The sequence below is a fragment of the Ciconia boyciana genome, chromosome 4 (assembly GCF_034638445.1).
Source record: "Ciconia boyciana chromosome 4, ASM3463844v1, whole genome shotgun sequence".
In the NCBI taxonomy this organism is placed as follows: Eukaryota; Metazoa; Chordata; class Aves; order Ciconiiformes; family Ciconiidae; genus Ciconia; species Ciconia boyciana.
Genome location: NC_132937.1, coordinates 29638277 through 29659445, shown reverse-complemented (window position 1 = coordinate 29659445; position 21169 = coordinate 29638277). Strand labels below are relative to the sequence as shown.

At 39.3% G+C, this 21169-nt stretch overlaps 1 protein-coding gene across 1 annotated transcript in view; it reads left to right on the top strand.

The window, feature by feature from the left end:
* The window catches only part of FYB1 (FYN binding protein 1), a 73051-nt gene extending 57570 nt beyond the window's left edge, over positions 1-15481 (top strand). Inside the window, 13 exon segments of the mRNA XM_072860903.1 lie at positions 893-921; positions 2062-2131; positions 2658-2798; positions 3475-3506; positions 4575-4683; positions 6050-6155; positions 6482-6507; positions 6509-6639; positions 10900-10933; positions 12072-12103; positions 12219-12258; positions 13897-13999; positions 15408-15481. Coding sequence (XP_072717004.1) covers positions 893-921; positions 2062-2131; positions 2658-2798; positions 3475-3506; positions 4575-4683; positions 6050-6155; positions 6482-6507; positions 6509-6639; positions 10900-10933; positions 12072-12103; positions 12219-12241 — 733 coding nt within the window. The 3' untranslated portion in view covers positions 12242-12258; positions 13897-13999; positions 15408-15481.
* Positions 15482-21169: the final 5688 nt, after the last annotated feature.

The window sequence follows — 21169 nt, the reverse complement described above, 5'->3', positions numbered from 1 at the left end:
GCTAGTTGAGCAATAAATTCATTTGTTTACCATTTCATCTCATGAAAACCCCTCATAAGGGATGAATCTAAAGGGTTTATATGCACTCTCTAGTGTTCAGTCAGATTATATTTTTATTCCCATCAAGTTTGACTACATGACCTCCTGAGATACCTTCCAACCTGAATTATCCTATGATCCCAAGTCATATTTTGTACTTTAGTTTACAGATATCAACAGAAATATAAAATATATTCTAAATATAGTAAATAGTTATAGCTGTAGACATCAGTTTGCATTTCCTTGAAAATTATGCTTTATTGGAAATTGCTAACAGTTGCTAACAATTGCTAACAATTAGGACTGAATGTTCTTCTCATTAATTACAAAATACTGTGTTCCTTTTTTTTTTTACATTAACTAAAGACGTTATTGATAACTCTCTTATTCCCCTTTGAATTATTGTGAATGATATTTTAAAATACTGTTTTCTGTTTTGTAATGAATTATTTCCAAGGAAAAAACCAGACTATTCTTTCCTGCTTTACCTGAATCTACTAAAAGTTAATCTCTCCTCATCTAAGAGATAATTCACTCATTAATTAGATGACACATTTTCTTTAGCATTAGTGAGAATGCAACTACTGTTTGGCTGTAAGCAATCGGTGTGAGTGTGGTGAAGACAGAGAGAAAAAAAGAACTGGCACATTTAGTTGTTGCCCATATAGAACACACAAGCATGTGCCTGAGCTTTCAGTGCAGAATTTGTAGTGCTCAGCTGGCAATGTAGATGAGTGCCAAAGCCAAAGGGTTTAGAACTAATAACCACAAAAGTGATGGGTGATCATGGTGTTTTCTTTTTCCAAAGGATGACTGTTTTTTTCTAATACGTCTCTCCTGTTTGCTTTTCCAGTAAGAGTGGTGGTCAAAGTGGAGCTGGAAGTAAGTTCTACATATACTTTGGGGGGGGAGTTGTTTCTGTGTACTGCTTACCTTCAAATCCAGATCTCTGCAGCTTCCAAATAATGCAGTAATTCTCCATAAGCATGCTAAATGTTAGCTAACAGGAAACAAACAAGGAGGTATAGTGGCCAAATTAACTTTCTTTCCACCTATGGGAACTTGGGCGAGAAAGAAGTTTTGTCTTCAGATACTGTGAATCAGAAGCATGCTAGAAGATTACAGATCCTTAAATTTTTTTGTGTGAAGGTAAATCATTCCACAAAACAGCACAGATATAATTGGCAAAATATGAACATGACCAAGAGGTTTTGTGCAGGAGAAATCCAGTTCTGAAATAGCCAGTAATACTACCAATTAAAGTTGCATTTTGCTGACAAAGTTAAGGGGAACTTCAGTTTCAGTGAAACTCGAGTCCTAACCAATATGACTGCAGCAGTTCCACACTGTCAAGAACACACATTCAAACCCAGTTTCCCCTTTGGTAGCACATATATTTATGTAGCATTCTCCGTTGATTACAAGAGCACAGCTCATCTTCTCAGCTTAGAGTTTAGATATCAGTCATGGCAGAAGCATCCCCTGGCAGTGCTGAATGAAGCTGCTGCCAGCTAAGCACAGATTGCAGTGATTACTCTGATCAGTGGCTAGAATTGGACATGGAAACTGAGCCAACTGTGCACTGAAGGAGGTGGGGCTCAAAGGTCAGAACTGATACCAAAATGGGGAGCTTACATTGCACTTGATGGGAGTGTTGATCTGACATCTTCAATCATCACTAGTCACACACAAAAATTTAAAAGTCATCAGTCATCATAACGACTGGGCCAAAATCAGCCATTTAGAATTTCATCAGATACAGTGTAAATGCATTTGTTTTCAGTATTCATGCTCTTGTGATTGGCAGTGCCACATTTAAATGCTGTGGATTGCACTCCCAACCGGGATAAGTCTAAATCACTGTTTTAATAAATAGTCTGTGCTGGTTTAAAGAAAGATTCCATTTGCAAGGATATTGCATAAACTGCACACACTTCTGACATACTTAAGAGGTCAGTAATGAATACCCTATTCAGCAGCATTAAATATAAATGCATTAATTCACTGTTTGATCTGTTAAAGAGATGTTCCCACCTCCTCCTTCTGATCAAGAAATTTATGATGGGATTGATGATGAAGATGCTGTTACTAGGTATGTTTTTATATCATTTAAATAATTTGCTGCTTTATCAGAGTGTTTTCATTTCAGTTTTTAGTATTTTTGAATTAGGCATAATAATCAGCAAGTGGGTATACATCAGGATGGATTAATGAAGCTAAAAAAAATGGTTCTTTGGTCTTTTGGAGAAGTTTTGTTCTATAATTAATTTTGGTATGCCAGCAAAAGAAGCTGCAATCATGAAAATCCCCAAATCCCCAACTAGATAGAATAGCTCTGAAATGAAAACAACAAACTAAAATGCTAGCTTGCTGAGTAACAACATGAAAACAGAAAGCCACTAGATTAATATCTATACCTACAAATATACCTCAGTATCTATAAATGACCTAAAATACATATTTCTAGTTTAGCATTTTAGACATTAAATGTCTTCACCTTGTGGTATATACATTGTTGGCATTAATGAGAATTATTGGCATCAATGGAGAATTTATACTGGACCTTTTAAAAAGAATGTTACATTTTACATTATGATAATTGCATGCATACTCCAAAGGTCTGTATCGCAGGATGAAGATAAGAATGGTATCTGGTCCTGGGGAATCTTGAAGAGGCTAAAGGCCAAAGATGACAAAAAGAGAAGCGTACAAGAAAAAACAACCAAAGTGAATGGGGCAGAAGATAATGGAGATTTGTTGTAATAGTCTGCCAGGAAATCACAGTGCACATTAACTAATTCTAATAAAGCATTGATCACATGCTACTAACATGTTCTCACAGCAGCCTAATGAATCACGAATCAAATTGCAACTCAGGATGATACTTTTCTGCAAAAACACTGACCTCCTTTCTTTTCACCTGCATAATATAATTACTCTCTTAACAAGCTGTATTTGTTGCATAAGTCTGGTAATTAAAATATACAAAAAAATTTTTTTGGTGAAGAGCACCAAAATAATCCATCCTCTTTGTGCCACTCTGGTGATGTAAGTTTGCTGTATCCTCAGTTAAAATGTACTTCGCTCATCAGTACAATGTAGCTGAGAGAAACTGGTAAATCTAGTCCCATTAATCCAAATTTTAGGAATAATATGCCAAAAACTCGAAAGATTGTCTTCTACCCATCTTGCCTAGAGGTTAGATCAGCAACTGGTGTTTTTACCACCATCTTCTCTCATTCAGTTCGGAACCAGTTTACTTTGATTCAGTGGTAAAAATACATTTAGTCCATGAGTATTGTTGGTGTCAGCGGAGCTTCAAAATGTCTGGAGATTACTTGGAGCCCTCGTGTTGCAAGTTTTTTAAATGATTTAATTGATGCAAAAGCCTATTAATGTGATATAAATTCTTAATGAGCATCTTTTTTTTCCCAGCACGTCTCCTTCAACAAAGCAGTTTGGAAAAGGTAATTAATAGCCTATTGTTCAGTCTCCATATTGATTCCTGATCCTTTTTTCTGTATACATTACTCTCTGTCATGCTAGTCACAAAAATACATCCAAGGAAGGAAACAGGATTTCCCATTGCTTACCCAGTTCCAGCAAACCAATTTCAAATTTTGTGACTGATTTGGCTACAGACAAGGAGATACAAATACATTGCAAGCTCTCTAGAAAACAATTTAATGTATTTTTTAAGAAGTCATGATTTTTCTATGTGAGGTTTCCACTAGCTCATTTTATTTGACATTAAGTATGAACAGATACACTTGGAAAGAAACACTTAATGCAAGACTTCAAAAATAGAGATGCTTGTTATTTTTATCACTTGCAGTGTCTTTGTAAGATAACATATACTCATAAATATCAGCTCAGCCACAGAATAAAAAGCAAGTTCTTACAATTTTTGAGGCTGTTGCCTGAACTGAGTTCTAAATCTTGTATCTCCTACTGTGATTTTTCTAGCCATGGATTTGATTAGTTGAACAATTGCTTCCTTTCTACAAATATGCTGGATGTGATTCAAAGTATATTCTTGGGGTAAGAATTCTTTTCACTGCTTTAGCATTGCAATATGGCCTAAAAACTAACATACATGTGATTCATATGCACTTCTAGGCAACATTGCATTGACCAGAGTGCTATAGAAGTGCCTGAGTGTACATTAAAATTAAACCCTAAAAATATACTTTGATGCAACCCAGTGGGAAATGGACTAATTAAAACAAAGATTAAAGGCTATTGCATTAGCCAACATGTGCTAAAACTTGCTTCAGCTTAAGAAGATTAAAATATCAGTGAATATCTATTATTATTAATAAAGAGTCTTATTCTGAAAAGGTTGGCTGGTGTATGTTTTGCATAGTAGATTGTGCAAAACAGAGGGCCCACAGTTACTATAGACAATAAATGGCTACAGTACTTGCCGCAATTTCTTGTCAACTTAGCTACGCTACCGTAGATTGTAACACAATGTGTTCGCTACTAAAGGATCACATAATAATTTTCCATTCTTTTAAACACTATTGTTTCAGATCGTGGAGACAATGATGTTTATGATGATGTAGATTCCTCAGACTTCCCTCCTCCATCAGCTGAACTCAAGCAAGTGAAAATGGAAATTACTCCCCTGATTAGAAATCTTTAATACACTGTGACATATTTTCAAAGTATTTACTAGAGGCAGATTGCTGCTAATGTATGCTTTATTTGGTATTGTCAGGTTTTGTAGTTCTCATAACCCTACTGTTGACAATGGCAGTTGAATGCTTCCTGCCTCCATTTCAGACTGAAATAATAATTACAATATAGAATAAATAAGCATGCTTTGAATTTCAACAAATTCAGTCCCTGATGGACAAAAGGTAGAAATGAACACATGGCCTAAAGGTACTTAATTGTAGATTCTCTGCATGCAGTCCTCTTCCTATCAAAATTTGGGGACTGTTAGGATAAGTACTATACTTGATCTCAGCTGCTGCAGTATTTTATGAGAAAAGGAGATAGTGCCCTGTGTATGTATGCCCCTGTATAAGTATGAAACACATCTGGAGGTGTAAAGTTCAACTTGTAAAACTTTTATCCCTGGACCAGGAAGTCATCACCATCTCTGGAGCACAGATGTGTTATGAGCACAGATGCATCTGTGGAGATGACTGCAATATGTCACATTCTGTTGTCACTGACTTCACTCAGGTGGAGCTACAAAGTGCACTACAATAATTTAGTCTGGAGGCATTAAAACAGAGTGAGCTCTTTGGACTGTATATCCAAAGGAAAAGATATGGCCCTCCTAACCAAATCTAGGTTAGTTCACACACACACATACATTCATCATCAGTGAATATGTCATCCACAACTCCTACAGAGATCAGGAAGGATCAGAAAGTAGAGTCAGACTTTAAATTCCCAGGTACAGCATCAGGAAGGGCAGTTAGGACATTAAACCCTTCCATGCTCATTGGCACAAGTCAACAGAAACAGGGATATAGAAAAAACCAACAGAACTTGAAATAAGTCATGTAATGCAGATTCCCTGGAGTAGCAAGGTCTTCTATGGGCACATAGGACCAACACGGCTGCTGTACGAAAGGCTAAGATGTTCCAGCTGCCTCCACAGCTGCCCAAAGATACATAGGCTTCACAAAAATTACCCCTTGCCTAGAGATTCTGAAGTGATGGGTATCATTTACCTAAACTATTTTTGGTAGATGTAAAGTTCTCATTGCTGTAGTAGCTAGATACTTTGAATAATTTTCCATATTCACTTATGTAATAGATATATTAACATCAGAACTCACTGAAAGAGAAAAGTAGAAAAGACAACCCCAACTTTTTATTTCGTTTGAAATCAGATCTGTATTGTATTATCCATATTAGTTTTGTAGAGCAAAGAAAACATACTAAAGACACGTGAAGGTAAATGCATTTTCACTAAAATTATCAGAAAGGTTGTCAATATCTCAGATGTATTGCTAATTTTCTTTTTATCTGTAACCTCTTGTTTTAGTTCATCAAAACCAGCAAGCCTTGGAAAACGTAAATCAGATTAAAAAGATGCACAAAAGCTTAAAAAGATAGAAAGAGAAGAGAAAGAGTTCAGAAAAAAGTTCAAAGTAAGTTTTGTTTAAAGTAAGTTTTGTTCACATAAAATATAAAGACTAAAATATCTGTATGGTGTCCTCTAATTTGTACCCCTAATTTGTAAATAATCCATTATTTTGCCTTTGAAAGGTAAGGTATTACTACTTGTAAAAGTAGTGATCTGAGCATTTGTAAGTGCAAATGGTAAGCATGGGCACATACTACATAGCACAAACAATTATTTGCCTAATTTTCAAAAATGTAGTAGTAAATGGGAATATATTGTTATAAAAAATGCCTGATCCTAAGCTTTACATTGATGGGTTTTATCCAGCATGTCTTTATTTTATTTTTGCAGTTTGAAAGTGAAATTAAAGTTCTTTACCACCACAGTCCAAGATTTGCCCCAGAGAAGATGGGGACCTAAAGACCTACAAGTCAAACCAGGGGAGTCTCTTGAAATTATAGAAAGTACAGATGATACCAAGGTCCTGTGCAGGAATGAAGAAGGAAAATGTAAGTTTTATTTAAAAGCTGTAGTACAAATCAAATTGTCAGAGAATGATTGTTTAGTACATAACTTGAGTCAGGATGTGTAAAAAACCATCTTCCTTGTCATATTAGAGCGGAGTCTAATACTTGTCATTTTCCTTGCCTGGCGGTTGACAAGATGTAGACTGTTGCTATTTTATTATTGTGTTTTAAGAGCTGCTTGCCTTAAAAAAATTAAAACTCCAATAGACAAGAGATACCAAATGTGAGAAAAAGGACAGCTTAGTTATATAAATCTTGGTTTTCATCAACTAAGATTCGCAGATGTTTTTGTTGCTTCTGTCTCCCTCCATTTGCCAAAAAGATTATAGCTATGAGACCCCACAGAATCTAGTAAAACAGTAAAATCCTTACTGCACCTCTGGGAAGCACTTGTCTGTTGACTGCAACCAAGGGAAAATCAATGACAATATTCTTACTTTGGATTGCCAGAGCTTGAGTTTAATCTTTTCAACAGGCTAGGGGGAAAACTACCTAGGAGTCTTCCCCCCAGCCCCCAGCTGATCCAAGGCATATGTCCTCATTGGCATGCCTGCCTGTTTTGGGAGCTGTGTGAGGCTTTTCAGTGTTTCTTTGAAACTCTTGGCCAGGGTGTGCATTGGCAGAAGTTTTTGCATTTTTTGAGAAGTCTGGACCATCTACTGCTGGCTTCGATTTCTTAATGTGCTGCTTTTACAATACTTTTCAAATCTCCTAATGAAAATTCACTTTGTGTAGGAACAGACTACGTTCAAAGTAGCAGCATCCTTCCACTCACCTTTACTTTTTACCTCTGACCTATGTAGAAGACAGTCCCATGCCATAAACCTCTGAAGGGGATACAGTCACTTTCCTTCTATTTTTTTCCCCTCTGTACTCATCTGTTACAGTCTGGAGTATAGCCTTCTTCCTGGCAGGCCTGCAGGGTGAGAAAGAATTTCTTGCATAACACCACATATGTTTTTCAAAATATGGATTGCACTAGTGTAGCCACTTCCCAAAGAGCAGCTTTCAATGCTGCATTTTTTGAATCTAGCTAATAACAAAGTAGAAAGTAGTTCATGTTGACTGTTTTCCTCACAGTCTTCAAAGCCTTTCAAATAGTGAGAGGAGCTACTGCTTTGCTATGCATAAAAGAGCAAAATGAATAAAAATATCCTCCCTGAAAACCTCTGAATAGATCTCTGTCAATTTTCACATTAATTAATAAAGTTTGAATCCTACTTTAGTTAAGTACATGACAGTTTTGGTTAGTTGCCCTAGTTGCTCTAGTTCCTCATATCTTAAAGTTATAATTTTACCTTTTGAAGGCCAGATAGACTAAAAATCAACAAAGATGTTTTTGTTACTTTTTTTGCACATTAATTCTTCCATTTGATTGCTAACTTACAAAATACTTCCTTGGCTTCATGCCTCTACCGACAGTTAAACAAAATTAGGAATTATATTATAATGTCTTCCCACCTTTTTAAGCAAGGGCTGACGATCTTAGGAACCTATTCTGCTATCACTTATCTTAATTGTTATGAAATGTTTTGAAATTTCAAAAGTGAAACAAGGAACTGATTCTCACTTACCTTCTCAAATTCCTTCTTACTGTTGCCTTCGTCTGACCCACATACCTTTTGAAAGACACAAAAACCTTCAATTCACTTTCATACATTTTGCTTAAACATTAGGATATAAATGGACTTCAGTGCCTGAAAATGTAAGTTGTATCCTCTCCATGACTCCTTTACACTGTCAGAGAGTAGTTGGCCCGATGTGTCATAGCTTTCAGTGGTGCTAAATAATCAAGATGGAGTGTGCTGACCTGCTGCCTTATTCCCTATTATGGAAGCCACATACATACGAATAAATTAGAAACTGAAACTTTGGATGTGTAATTTTGGAGCCTCTTCCGTGGATTAGTAAGTTTGAAAGAGTGTGGGGTTGGCAGGGGCTGTATCTCCAACATAATTAGGGGCTAGGGACCATCAGAAGAACATAGATTACCCTTTGCAGTGGTAGAAGGACGGTCATGCGCGTCTGGCTTGCAAGCACACTGTGTTTGTACACCATGACTGTAAGTGAAGAAAATTTGCTTTCATAGAATCATAGAATCGTTTAGGTTTGAAAAGACCTTTAAGATCATCGAGTCCAACCGTTAACCTAACACTGCCAAGACTACCACTAAACCATGTCCCTAAGTGCCACATCTACACGGCTTTTAAATACCTCCAGGGATGGTGACTCGACTGCTTCCCCAGGCAGCCTGTTCCAGTGCTTGACAACCCTTTCAGTAAAGAAATTTTTCCTAATATCCAATCTAAACTTCCCCTGGCACAACTTGAGGCCATTTCCTCTCGTCCTATCACTTGTTACCTGGGAGAAGAGACCGACCCCCACCTCTCTACAACCTCCTTTCAGGTAGTTGTAGAGAGCAATAAGGTCTCCCCTCAGCCTCCTTTTCTCCAGGCTAAGCAACCCCAGTTCCCTCAGCCGCTCCTCATCAGCCTTGTGCTCTAGACCCTTCACCAGCTTCGTTGCCCTTCTCTGGACACGCTCCAGCCCCTCAATGTCTCTCTTGTAGTGAGGGGCCCAACACTGAACACAGTATTCAAGGTGTGGCCTCACCAGTGCCGAGTACAGGGGCATGATCACTTCCCTAGTCCTGCTGGCCACGCTATTTTTGATACAAGCCAGGATGCCATTGGCTTTCTTGGCCACCTGGGCACACTGCTGGCTCATATTCAGCCGGCTGTCGACCAACACCCCCAGGTCCTTCTCTGCCAGGCAGCTTTCCAGCCACTCTTCCCCAAGCCTGTAGCATTGCATGGGGTTGCTGTGGCCCAAGTGCAGGACCTTGCACTTAGCCTTGTTGAACCTCATACAATTGGCCCCAGCCCATCGATCCAGCCTGTCCAGGTCCCTCTGCAGAGCCTTCCTACCCTCAAGCAGATCAACACTCCCACACAACTTGGTGTCATCTGCAAACTGACTGAGGGTGCACTCGGTCCCTTCGTCCAGATCATTGATAAAGATATTAAACAGAACTGGCCCCAACACAGAGCCCTGGGGGACACCACTCGTGACTGGCCACCAACTGGAGTAAACTCCATTCACCACAACTCTTTGGGCCCGGCCATCCATAATTATTTTAAATATTATTATGGGATTATTATACCACATTTCTGTGCTATATTTTGTGAATTGTGCTATATTTTGTGTTATTAGCTATTGTTTCACACTCCTCTCGTGCAACCAGGAAACTAAAATATAAGATGAAAACCTAATCTTGCATAACATGTATTACTGTTTTTTCCTTTCAGCACTAGTTTTGTACACAATGGAAACTATTGCAATGAAACAAGAGAAATGACATTGTATGAATATGTAAAGTACCTGACATATTAGACAACTGACTGGAGCTACTGTAATATTCTGATTCCCTATCTAAGGCGCCATGTTATACTAAACAAGTGGATAAGAATAAAATTAAAATTAGACATATCAAAATTTTCCATGAGTACTGTGCTGGTTTTGGCTGGGATAGAGTTAATTTTCTTTATAGTAGCTAGTATGGGGCTATGTTTTGGATTTGTGCTGAAAACAGTGTTGATGATAACACAGGGATGTTTTAGTTATTGCTAAGTAGTGCTTATACTAAATCAAGGACTTTTCAGCTTCCCCTGCTCTGCCAGGTGCAGAAGAAGCTGGGAGGGGGCACAGCCAGGACAGCTGACCCCAGCTGCCCAAAGGGCTATTCCATACCATATGGCGTCATGCTCAGTATATAAAGCTGGGGAAGAAGAAGGAGGAAGGGGGGGACATTTGGAGTGATGGCGTTTGTCTTCCCAAGTAACCATTACACGTGATGGAGCCCTGCTTTCCTGGAGATGGCTGAACCCCTGCTTGCCCGTGGGAAGGAGTGAAGGAATTCCTTGCTTTGCTTTGCTTGTGTGCGCGGCTTTTGCTTTCCCTATTAAACTGTCTTTATCTCAACCCTCGAGTTTTCTCACTTTTACTCTTCTGATTCTCTCCCCCATCCCATTGTGGGGGGAGTGAGCGAGCGGCTGCGTGGTGCTTAGTTGCCAGCTGGGATTAAACCACGACAAGTACATATCCATTGTACATTTTTATCCATCTATACATCTTTCTGTCTGAAATATCTAAAAGAGAAAAACTGCGTTTCACTGATGCTAGCAACAGAATAACATGAATATTTAAATTTAACTTAAATACATATATATTTCAATTTTACAGATGGCTATGTTCTGAGAAGCAATTTAGTTGAGAAGTAAGTACCAAGTGATCTTTTTGAAAAATTTGTTATAACACTCAATTTTGTTCTAAACTGTTTATTAAATAAAAGTGAAATTTAGTTATTTTAGTATGTCATTCTAACCCTGCAAATTGAGGTATTTTTATGGAGTTTAGATTTCTCAAGAATTAGTCACATATATCCATGCTGGAAATTTTCCAGAGCCCCATTCCTCATTGCTTAACCATAAACTCTGGTTTAAACCATGAAAAATGACATAAGTATTATTGGTTCTAGAATATATTACTGAACTGCACATTAATGTGATTAAGTGTCTTGATGCCATTTTCAAACGTTTAACTAAAATGGACCAATTTTTCTTTAGGTTTATTTTTATTTCAGTCTTATTGGGATTGAGCAGATTTGGCTCAGTGTTGCTCCGAATAATTGCGTGGAGTTCAGCATTTATGTTCTAATCCAAAACCCTCGTCAGACAAAGCCTTTCCATTTCCTTCAATGGGCTTTATGTTAGACCCTTAAATATAAAATCAGATGTCATTTTTCAAATTGAGGCCTGCAAATACTTATACACATGCTTAACATATATATAAATAGCTTTATTGGCTTCCATGGGGCTGTTCATGTATCTAAGTGACATATTTTGAAAATTCCTATTCATGGAGCATGCATCATTTATAGACATTACCTAAATTCATTATCTAAAAAGCTGCTCCTCCAAAACTATTATGGCATTGCCAAGTACAGAAACAAATAAGAATTTCAAGGGCATACTGATTTTTTTTTACTCATCTTTTCTCGTTTTCATTTAAAAAAATCAGTAAGTACTTCATTTTTTATGGAAATAGCTCTGTGAGTTTGTTAGAATAGCTACTTTAAAACTTAATTAAAACCCCCCACCTTTTAATAAAGCAAGCCTTTCACGTTAGAAAGAAATGTATCCAGCTCTACCTTTCACTGAAAATCCTTTGACCTGACCATCTTGCTCAACACTGTTCTGTTACCACAAAGGCTGCACTTTCCTAATTAGGAAATTAATTGCTTGATAGCATGTCTGCAGCATACTGCTACACTATTTTGTATCCGCATGCAAATAGTAATATATAGTGTTGCTCAATTTTTACATACATTATTTTTCTCTTTTTCTAACTTACAGTGATGGAGAGATTTACAATGATATTGGTGATGGTATGTTGAACATTTTAAACAATACAATAACTGTATTCAATTACAACAAATAACTTTATCCTTGAGTCAAAGTACTATACAATACTAATATTTTTGCATTTTATTTCCATTTCAGATTGCATCTATGATAATAACTGATGCAGAATTCTATGCAAGTAAGAGCTTCATTGAAGACCAAAATCTATTTTGGACTTCCTAATTGTCAAAGCAAAAGAAGTCACTAAAGCTGATTACAAGTTAATTGGTTACACTCTTCTAAATATACAACTAACCTTTTTTAGGATTTCAGGGTTTTGTCATCCCTTGCTTTGTATGCATTCATATTGCCATTTATCTAAGCGATTAAAATTCAGGGAATATGAGCTAAAGTTAAGGTTATAATTTTCCACTTCCTTTCCACATTTGTGACAGTCCATGTAAAAACAGTTCTTCAATTAGCTATACCCAAAGAGGCCAGTTCAGGTCTATGAAGGATACAGAGGACAACAAACCCTGGGAACAGGTTTTGCTCTGGTTTGGGTCTATTAAACACTAGAGACTGCCACTCTGGGGTTGACAGTATCCTGAAAAGAAATGCTTCCTTTGGGGATAACATCCTGTTGTGAAAACAGGAAATCAAAAGTGGGCATCAGAGAAGACAATACATTGCTGACCTGCCATCCCAACTGTAATAGCGTTAGCTACACTGACATGTACAGCCATGTACCATTATTGCTGAAGTTTCTTTTTCTATGTTGTACTAGTGATAGAATACCATTTTCTAAAATTTGCTTGACCATTTTGTAAGTACTTTTTGACTAATATTAATAGTAACAATGTTATATGTGTTACATACAGCACTCTGAGATATAAACCATAGAAGAGTCTACTTTATAGTATAGTGTTGCTCAAAATGTACTCAGAACATTTAGGTTAAGATTTAATTTCTATTTAGTTTGAAGATAGGTTGTTGTTGTCACTATAGTAATTTAGGCATTAAAATAGACCTATAAACTTACGATAAACTGGAAATAACTTCTAGATTAAATATATACGTATATTTATCACACCATTTTGATGCTATCTTTTTCTTATAAGTATTATTTTTTACACTGGACTTGGCTAAATGAGAGTATATAAATTAAACATTTCCATGCTTATCCATTGTAGAAACCACATTTATTCCTAAAGATCATAGGTGATGCTGTTATCTGAATGAGCAAGTAGCAAATCAAAGTAAAATGAATGGATGGATCATAATAATAAATATCATTTTGCACTTACTTATATATCAGAACTCACTGGTGTCCTGGTTTCAGCTGAGATGATAGAGTTAATTTTCTTTATAGTGGCTGGTGTGGGGCTATGTTTTGGATTTGTGCTGAAAACAGTGTTGATAATACAGAGATGTTTTAGTTGTTGCTGCACTGGTCAAGGACTTTTCAGCTTCCCCTGCTCTGCCAGGTGCAGAAGAAGCTGGGAGGGGGCACAGCCAGGACAGTTGATCCAAACTGACCAAAGGGCTATTCCATACCATATGGCGTCATGCCCAGTATATAAAGCTGGGGAAGAAGAAGGAAGGGGTTGACATTTGGAGTGATGGCGTTTGTCTTCCCAAGTAACCATTACACGTGATGGAGCCCTGCTTTCCTGGAGATGGCTGAACACCTGCCTGCCCATGGGAAGGAGTGAAGGAATGCCTTGCTTTGCTTTGCTTGCGTGCGCGGCTTTTGCTTTCCCTATTAAACTGTCTTTATCTCAACCCACGAGTTTTCTTACTTTTGCTCTTCTGATTCTCTCCCCCATCCCACCAGGGGGGAGTGAGGGAGCAGCTGCGTAGTGCTTAGTTGCTGGCTGGGGCTAAACCACGACAACTGGAAATCAAAAGACGTTTACAGTGAACTCCCAATAAAGAAGGTGAGCATGTGCAGAAAATAGAACATGTATTTGTAATGTGTGATGCTTTTGCTGTACTGCAAGATAATCAAAAACCTGTAAGAACCAATGTGGCTGGATCAGTGCAAGCAACTCCTCTTGATAATCAAGTCTCCTATAATCCTCAGGGAAAGTAAGGTACATTGTGCAAACCAGTGCAATGTAGCAAGCTAGCAAGTTTATCTTATAAACATAAAAAAATTTTGGCTCTGTTGAAGTCAGTGAGTTTTGGTCTTACCTTCAGTGGAGCTGAGATTTCATCTTACACAAGTGCCTTTTATTGATAGTTCAAAATACAGTAAATCTCTAAGGAAGTATAATGCTATGAGGATATCAAACATAAAATTAACTGTAGAGATAATAGCCTATAAGCTATTTTATACTGTATTTAAAATCACTGATAATACACTGAAAAGCTATATGCAAACTTGAGTTTCCTGTTCTGTATTTGCTATTCAACCAGCATCCAAGCATACAAATACCAGTTTTATATGTAAACATCAGCACCAGCACCCAAATTTAAAACATGACCTTGTATATTAAGTACAATGAATGCATCTGGCTATTTGGCTATGTCACTGCTGGTAGTTTATTTATTTTTCAGGGGCATTCAAGGGGCTATTTGCATCAAATTAGTGATATGCCAAAGAACTGAGAGGGAACTCAGATATTTAGAAATACACAACCACTTGTCAGTTAACAATACAATAAATATTTTCATGCTTTATACATTTAATTATCTCAAAAAGAGTTTGTGTTAAACTCCAACATACCTGCCCAATCTGGTTTTAGTTTTAACTGATAGTAAAACTTCATGCGTCGCAGTAAGACCAACAAAGGAACTTTCCTTTTGAATATAGTTTATCTTGTATTAAAGGACTTCAGTAGAACACAAATCTCTTTTGTCCCCCTGCACAGATGTGAATTTTATTCTTTGTAAAATTTTTTTGTTATATATTTTGAATAGCTTTTCCATTTTCTTAACCTTGATGTGTTGTAGGTACTGTGTTTCCTTACTGATTATACTGACTGTATTTGTCTTATGATACATTAAATCATCATAAGAAATCATAGAATCATAGAATGCTTTGGATCCAGGCAGCGCTCCCAATTCAGGAGCGTTTAACAGAAATGCTAACACCAGGGAGAAACCAAACGCGGCCCGCTCCAGCAGAATTCCCCCTCACCTGGGGAGAGATTGCGCAGGAGCTGATCAATTATAGCCGCAACGTGGGAATCTCCGGAGGGGAACAAAGGGGTAAAGCCGCGGTTAGGAGAACCGGATTAGACAATCGGCTTTTAAAAGGCCTACCCCCCGGAAGACCTCCTGATAATCCCTTTCTTTTAAAACCAGTCCGAAAAGGGACCGAGTTTTCCTTTTCTTTTGCAGGGGGAGAACCAGACTGTTGCCTCCTAAACATACCGATCTCATCGGAGGAGCGCTGGACCTCGATGAGTACTGCCAATGTTGTAATAGTAGTCCTAATATGTATTTATGATTTCTCACGTGGACGGTGGTCCTCCTCTCCTCCGGGAAAGGAGGACACAGGGGAAGTGGAAACCATATTCCTTCGAACCTTGCATGGGAACTAATTCGTGGATTTACTAGAATCTGGAGTAGAACCGACCAAGGGGTATGTGCTGCCCTTCCCCAGTGAACCGAACAAGGATTGAGATTTTTGTTGCATCGCCCAATATTATGTATAACTTGGAAATGAATCAAACTGTAGAACAACCCTATGTCTTGTTCCCCCTTTTCCGGACAACTTATCACTTTGTTTGGGGGCAGAATGACATGTATTTTGTTTATTATAACAAGTCTGATTCACGTTTCTGGGAACAGTCCTCTTGCAATGCTACTCACCCACCAATGAATTTTACCTATGGAATGAAATCGGTGCTCCGGAACAATCTGGCTGGCCCATATTCTGTACCTTGCTCCCATTTCCCATTTGACTCCTTCTTTCACCTGTTAGAACAACCGGATTTTTATGAGGCCGATTATTCCCTAAATGTGAATCTCTCTTGGTGTATGCAACTCCCAATAGCATGGGGCGTGAACCTAGAGGCCTGACAAATTTACAGTGGATGTGGTCACAAATGAGACCCCTCCTGCAACCACTAAGGTATGCCAATCCCCCACAGCATAGCTGGTCTGATCTATTTACATGTGCCAAAGTTCTTAACTGTAACACTGGTCCTGGGGACCCCCCCAAAACCTGGCTTTTGGAGAGAGTAAGGGTTCTGATAAGGGACATGTGTATTTGTTGGGGTTATCCTTCCTGCGGATATAGAAATCGGGATATTCTGTGCAACAAGACTTATGATGAAACTGGGGATTATGGTAGAGTCAAGTATTGTGGCATACCCCGTACACACTACCCTTTGAAGGGCCTGCCACTCACTGCAAAACCTGACATATATTTCATGGACCACAATGATACCTGGACCTGTAAAACTAGCATATACCCGGCTCCCTTGGGACTAGTTTGGGGATGTTCTAACAGGAAATTTTATTCCTACTTAACACTGAAATATCACGCTGGTCTGAAATGTGGATTGGTCATCCCATCCTTATGTCCTTCTCGTGTTTTCAATTTCACCGCCCCTCCCTGGCGAGTGCACCGGGAAGTGGCAGAAGCCCCAAAAACCCAACCCGAACAGGCAATCAGTGGAGTCCAAGTCCCCAATTACTATACAGATGGGCAAATAGCAGCACTAATGTTCGAAAACATTTTTACCCCATACGTAACCCTAAAGCGACATCAATTTGGTCTAGAAAATATTACCTGGCAAGTACACTTTCTAAGTAATTGGACCAGATACGCTTTAGGAGAACTCAATTTACAAGTCCAACAAGTGTCGAAAATGATGCCTCAAAATTGTTTAGCCTTAGACATAATATTGTTAAAAGAACGAGGGGTATGTGGTATGTTGAATTTAAGTAAGTGATGGAGGATGTTGCATAACTATTCACAACGCCAGTACTACTATAGAGGAGGCACGGACCAAAATGAAAGAAATTGCCGATCAAACCGCTGAACTATTTTGATCACTCCAACCGAAAGACTGGTTTGACGGGCATGCACCTGGATCTTGGTTTGCCTCCCTCCTACAATCCTGGGGACTCACGGAGTGGGGAAAATGGTTAATGCAAATTGGAATAACCCTGTTGGCTGGATTTCTGTTCCTAACGACTGGCATAGCTATTGTTTGATGTATGATTACCTGTCTGCTTGCTTCTGCTTTCTCTCTCTCTCTCTCCTGCTGTTCACTATGTTCATATCACCACCCTGGAAGATGAAATCAAGGACCCTCTGCCAACTCTCATTGAAAATGTATGATTTCGCAAACTATGTCTTCTCGATCTTCTCTATGTGAAAATCGTCACCCTGGACGAAGATTATATAGACAATGTTTGAGCCACGGGGTGGTGTGAGAGACTGAAAGAGTTAATGTCTCAAAGACTGTGGTGAGGCGAGGCAAGGCGCTATTTGCATGGCGACGGCAGGTCGGCGAGCACGGGGTGGGGGAGAGCGAGAGCGGGACGTGGAGAGTGGGACGTGGAGAGCGCGTTGGAGGATGCGCGGTTCTGGGTTCCGCCGGACCTTACCATGTATGGCCAGAGGTCACACAGGGTTGATCTGAGGAAGGGGCTTGCAACCACCCGAGAGACCCCTCGTGACCACCCCCCTCCCCCAGCGCCTGCGCAGAAGATTGAGAACCTTCTAGAACAAGAACCATGTAAGTCCTGAAGGGGCGTACCTGGAGGCGGGGATTAGCCTATAAAAGACACGCGCCCAGGGAACCACGCGTGCGCCCACCACGGGAGGATTGTCACGTCTGTCATCGTGGGAGCCAAGGGTGGTGATACCTTTTCCTTCTCTTTCCTCCTCTTTCCTCCTCTCTTTTCCTTTCCTTTTGTCGCTTCTCTCTTCCTCTACTCTTCCAATATATGTAAGTTTGGGATAAATTGTGACGGGTTGCCCGGAAAATAGCTCCATTGCCAAATCGCCTCTGTTCGTTTGTTGGGCTTGCCAGTTCGTTAAGTTTGTCCATTTGTTGAATTTGCCAGTTAATAAAGTTGCTGGCCAGCCTGTTCCTCTGAGTCATTGTCGTGACTCTACCGGCTACGCAGCTCTGCCGAGCAGAGATCAGCCTTTGTTGGTACACAAACTGTCGGGGAATCGAAAAGATTCACCCATCTCGCAACCCACTGAGTGGGACGAGACAGCTACCCTCTGGATGCGACCATCCAACCAATTCCTTATCCACTGAACAGTCCACCCATCAAATCCATATCTCTCCAATTTAGAGAGAAGAATGTTGTGGGGGACCGTGTCAAAGGCCTTACAGAAGTTCAGATAGACGACATCCGTAGGTCTTCCCTTCTCCGCTGATGCAGTCACTCCATCATAGAAGGCCACTAGGTTGGTCAGGCAGGACTTGCCCTTGGTGAAGCCATGCTGGCTGTCTCAAATCACCTCCCTGTCCTCCATGTGCTCTAGCATAGCTTCTAGGAGGATCTGTTCTGAAATAATAATTTCTGAAATAATTTCATTATTTCTGAAATAATCACTCTGAAATAATCATAAGATACTTTAAGCTAAATATCTGTGCATTGTTTTCACGGATTAAATATAATGTGATTGTTACAGGGTGTTGAAATGTATTTATAAGGTACTACACCTGAAAATTTACTGGTATCATATATTTTTTCTTTTCATTATTTTACCAATGTCTTTCACTGGATACAAATTTTTTCTTTCTTCTGAATAAAAGTGTGCTTTCTCACAAGAAATGTGGTTATACCATCTTCTGCCAAAGTAGAACAGCAGTAGCTGAAAAATAACTTCTGAAAATTATCACTGAGCAACAGACAGAGTGAAAATCAACTTTATTATTGCTGCAAAGGCAGCACAACTACAATGTGGCATTTGTTTGTCAGTAATTACTATTCAGAAAGTGAAATGTAAGCAGAAAGACTTCCAGACAGGAAAATCTATACTTAAGCAGTTTAATAAAGACTTTATTTTAAGGGTTTCTCGCCTATAATTTATTCTATTATCTTTTAAAAGTCATAAAGAAAGAAAAGAAAAGCTGTTCTCTCTCTTGATATTTTTCCCTCTCCAAACTCAGTCTATAATCCTGGAGTATTTGGCTGTGCCTGCTAAAACATTCAGCAGTGAAAACATCAAAATATTGACATAAAAATTAGATTTCAGCATGAATACCCCAGTTAAGGTAAATAGAGCTGTTTTCCATCTGTGTTGTACCTCTATGTTGTCCCAGTAAACAGGCTAAGCAAAACAAAAACTGGGAGGGCAAAAAAGGCTTCTCTAATTCAGGTGCTTTAGAGCATTTCTCTGCTGTTACTGCAGGAATGCAGCTGATCTCCTGTGCATTCCTGTGTAAGAGGTTTATATTCTTGATCCACATAATTGCAGATCCCTTGGCTACTCCTCCGACAGTGGTAACAAAACCCTCCTCTATGTGCGATCTTGTTGCATAATCCACCTCAACTGTGAAGATAAGTGCTTTAGTAAGGGGAAGGAAATTCAGTGGAGGAACCTAGATTTACTGTGTGAATTAGATTAGCCCTTACCACTACATTACTTCATGACAGATATAGGTGTAAGCATGTTTGTGTACACATGTGTGCGTGTGTGTGTGTGTTAAAATACACATTGTCAAATGTCAAATAAGACAACTTCTGAGAAAACTAATGGACCCATAAAAGGGTACCCTTATGACTTCTGCATAGCAGCCCCAGACCATCCTAAATGGAAAGGCTTTTACATGTAGCTTCACTAGAGAGTGAAACGCTTAAATGCTAGGAGGTGCAAGAAATGAGTTTGTCTTTGCACAGCCTCAGTTCTGCTTCCTTGTGTGGATGCGTCTTTAAATGTGTGTGCAGTCTATAATTACATGATGGCTCAGTATTTTTTCCTACAGGATCCCCACCTCATTTAGTGCTGGATGAGAGTTAATAGAAAAGGCAGCTGTTCAGCCCTGCTCATTCTGTTTCTGGCCACTCCTTTATTTAGTGCAAATCTTCTCAAGCCTGTGCTGCACCCTGAATTATTAGTTTCTCATGGAATTCATCACAATGATATCTCAGATTCCCATGAATAGTAATGGATTTATCTTGTGAGACAGGAAAATATTTTATTCCTATTTTTAATGTATCAAAGGAAGGCACTAACAAAGGACAATTTGTGGAACATATCCATTAATTCTGGATACAAAACAAAATTGCTAAAGCTAAATTAATGATATTTTTAGTGCTTTCCTAGATTAGGACTCTCACTATTTTCTCTTCCTCCTCTTTGCCTCTACTTAGAATCATAAAATCATAGAATCATTTAGGTTGGAAAAGATCTTAAGATCATTGAGTCCAACTGTTAACCTAACACTGCCAAGTCCACCACTAAACCATGTCCCTAAGGACCACATCTACACGGCTTTTAAATACCTCCAGGGATGGTGACTCGACTGCTTCCCCAGGCAGCCTGTTCCAGTGCTTGACAACCCTTTCAATAAAGAAAATTTTCCTAATATCCAGTCTAAACCTCCCCTGGTGCAACTTGAGGCCATTTCCTCTCGTCCTATCACTTGTTACCTGGGAGAAGAGACCAACCCCCACCTCTCTACAACCTCCTTTCAGGTAGTTGTAGAGAGCGATAAGGTCTCCCCTGAGCCTCCTTTTCTCCAGGCTAAACAACCCCAGTTCCCTCAGCCGCTCCTCATCAGCCTTGTGCTCTAGACCCTTCCCCAGCTTCGTTGCCCTTCTCTGGACACGCTCCAGCCCCTCTATGTCTCTCTTGTAGTGAGGGGCCCAAAACTGAACACAGTATTCAAGGTGTGGGCTCACCAGTGCCGAGTACAAAGGGACAATCACTTCCCTAGTCCTGCTGGCCACACTATTTCTGACACAAGCCAGGATGCTATTGGCCTTCTCGGCCACCTGGACACACTGCTGGCTCATATTCAGCCGGCTGTCAACCAACACCCCCAGGTCCTTCTCTGCTGGGCAGCTTTGCAGCCACTCTTCCCCAAGCCTGTAGCGTTGCATGGGGTTGTTATGACCCAAGTGCAGGACCTTGCACTTAGCCTTGTTGAATCTCATACAATTGGCCCCAGCCCATCGAT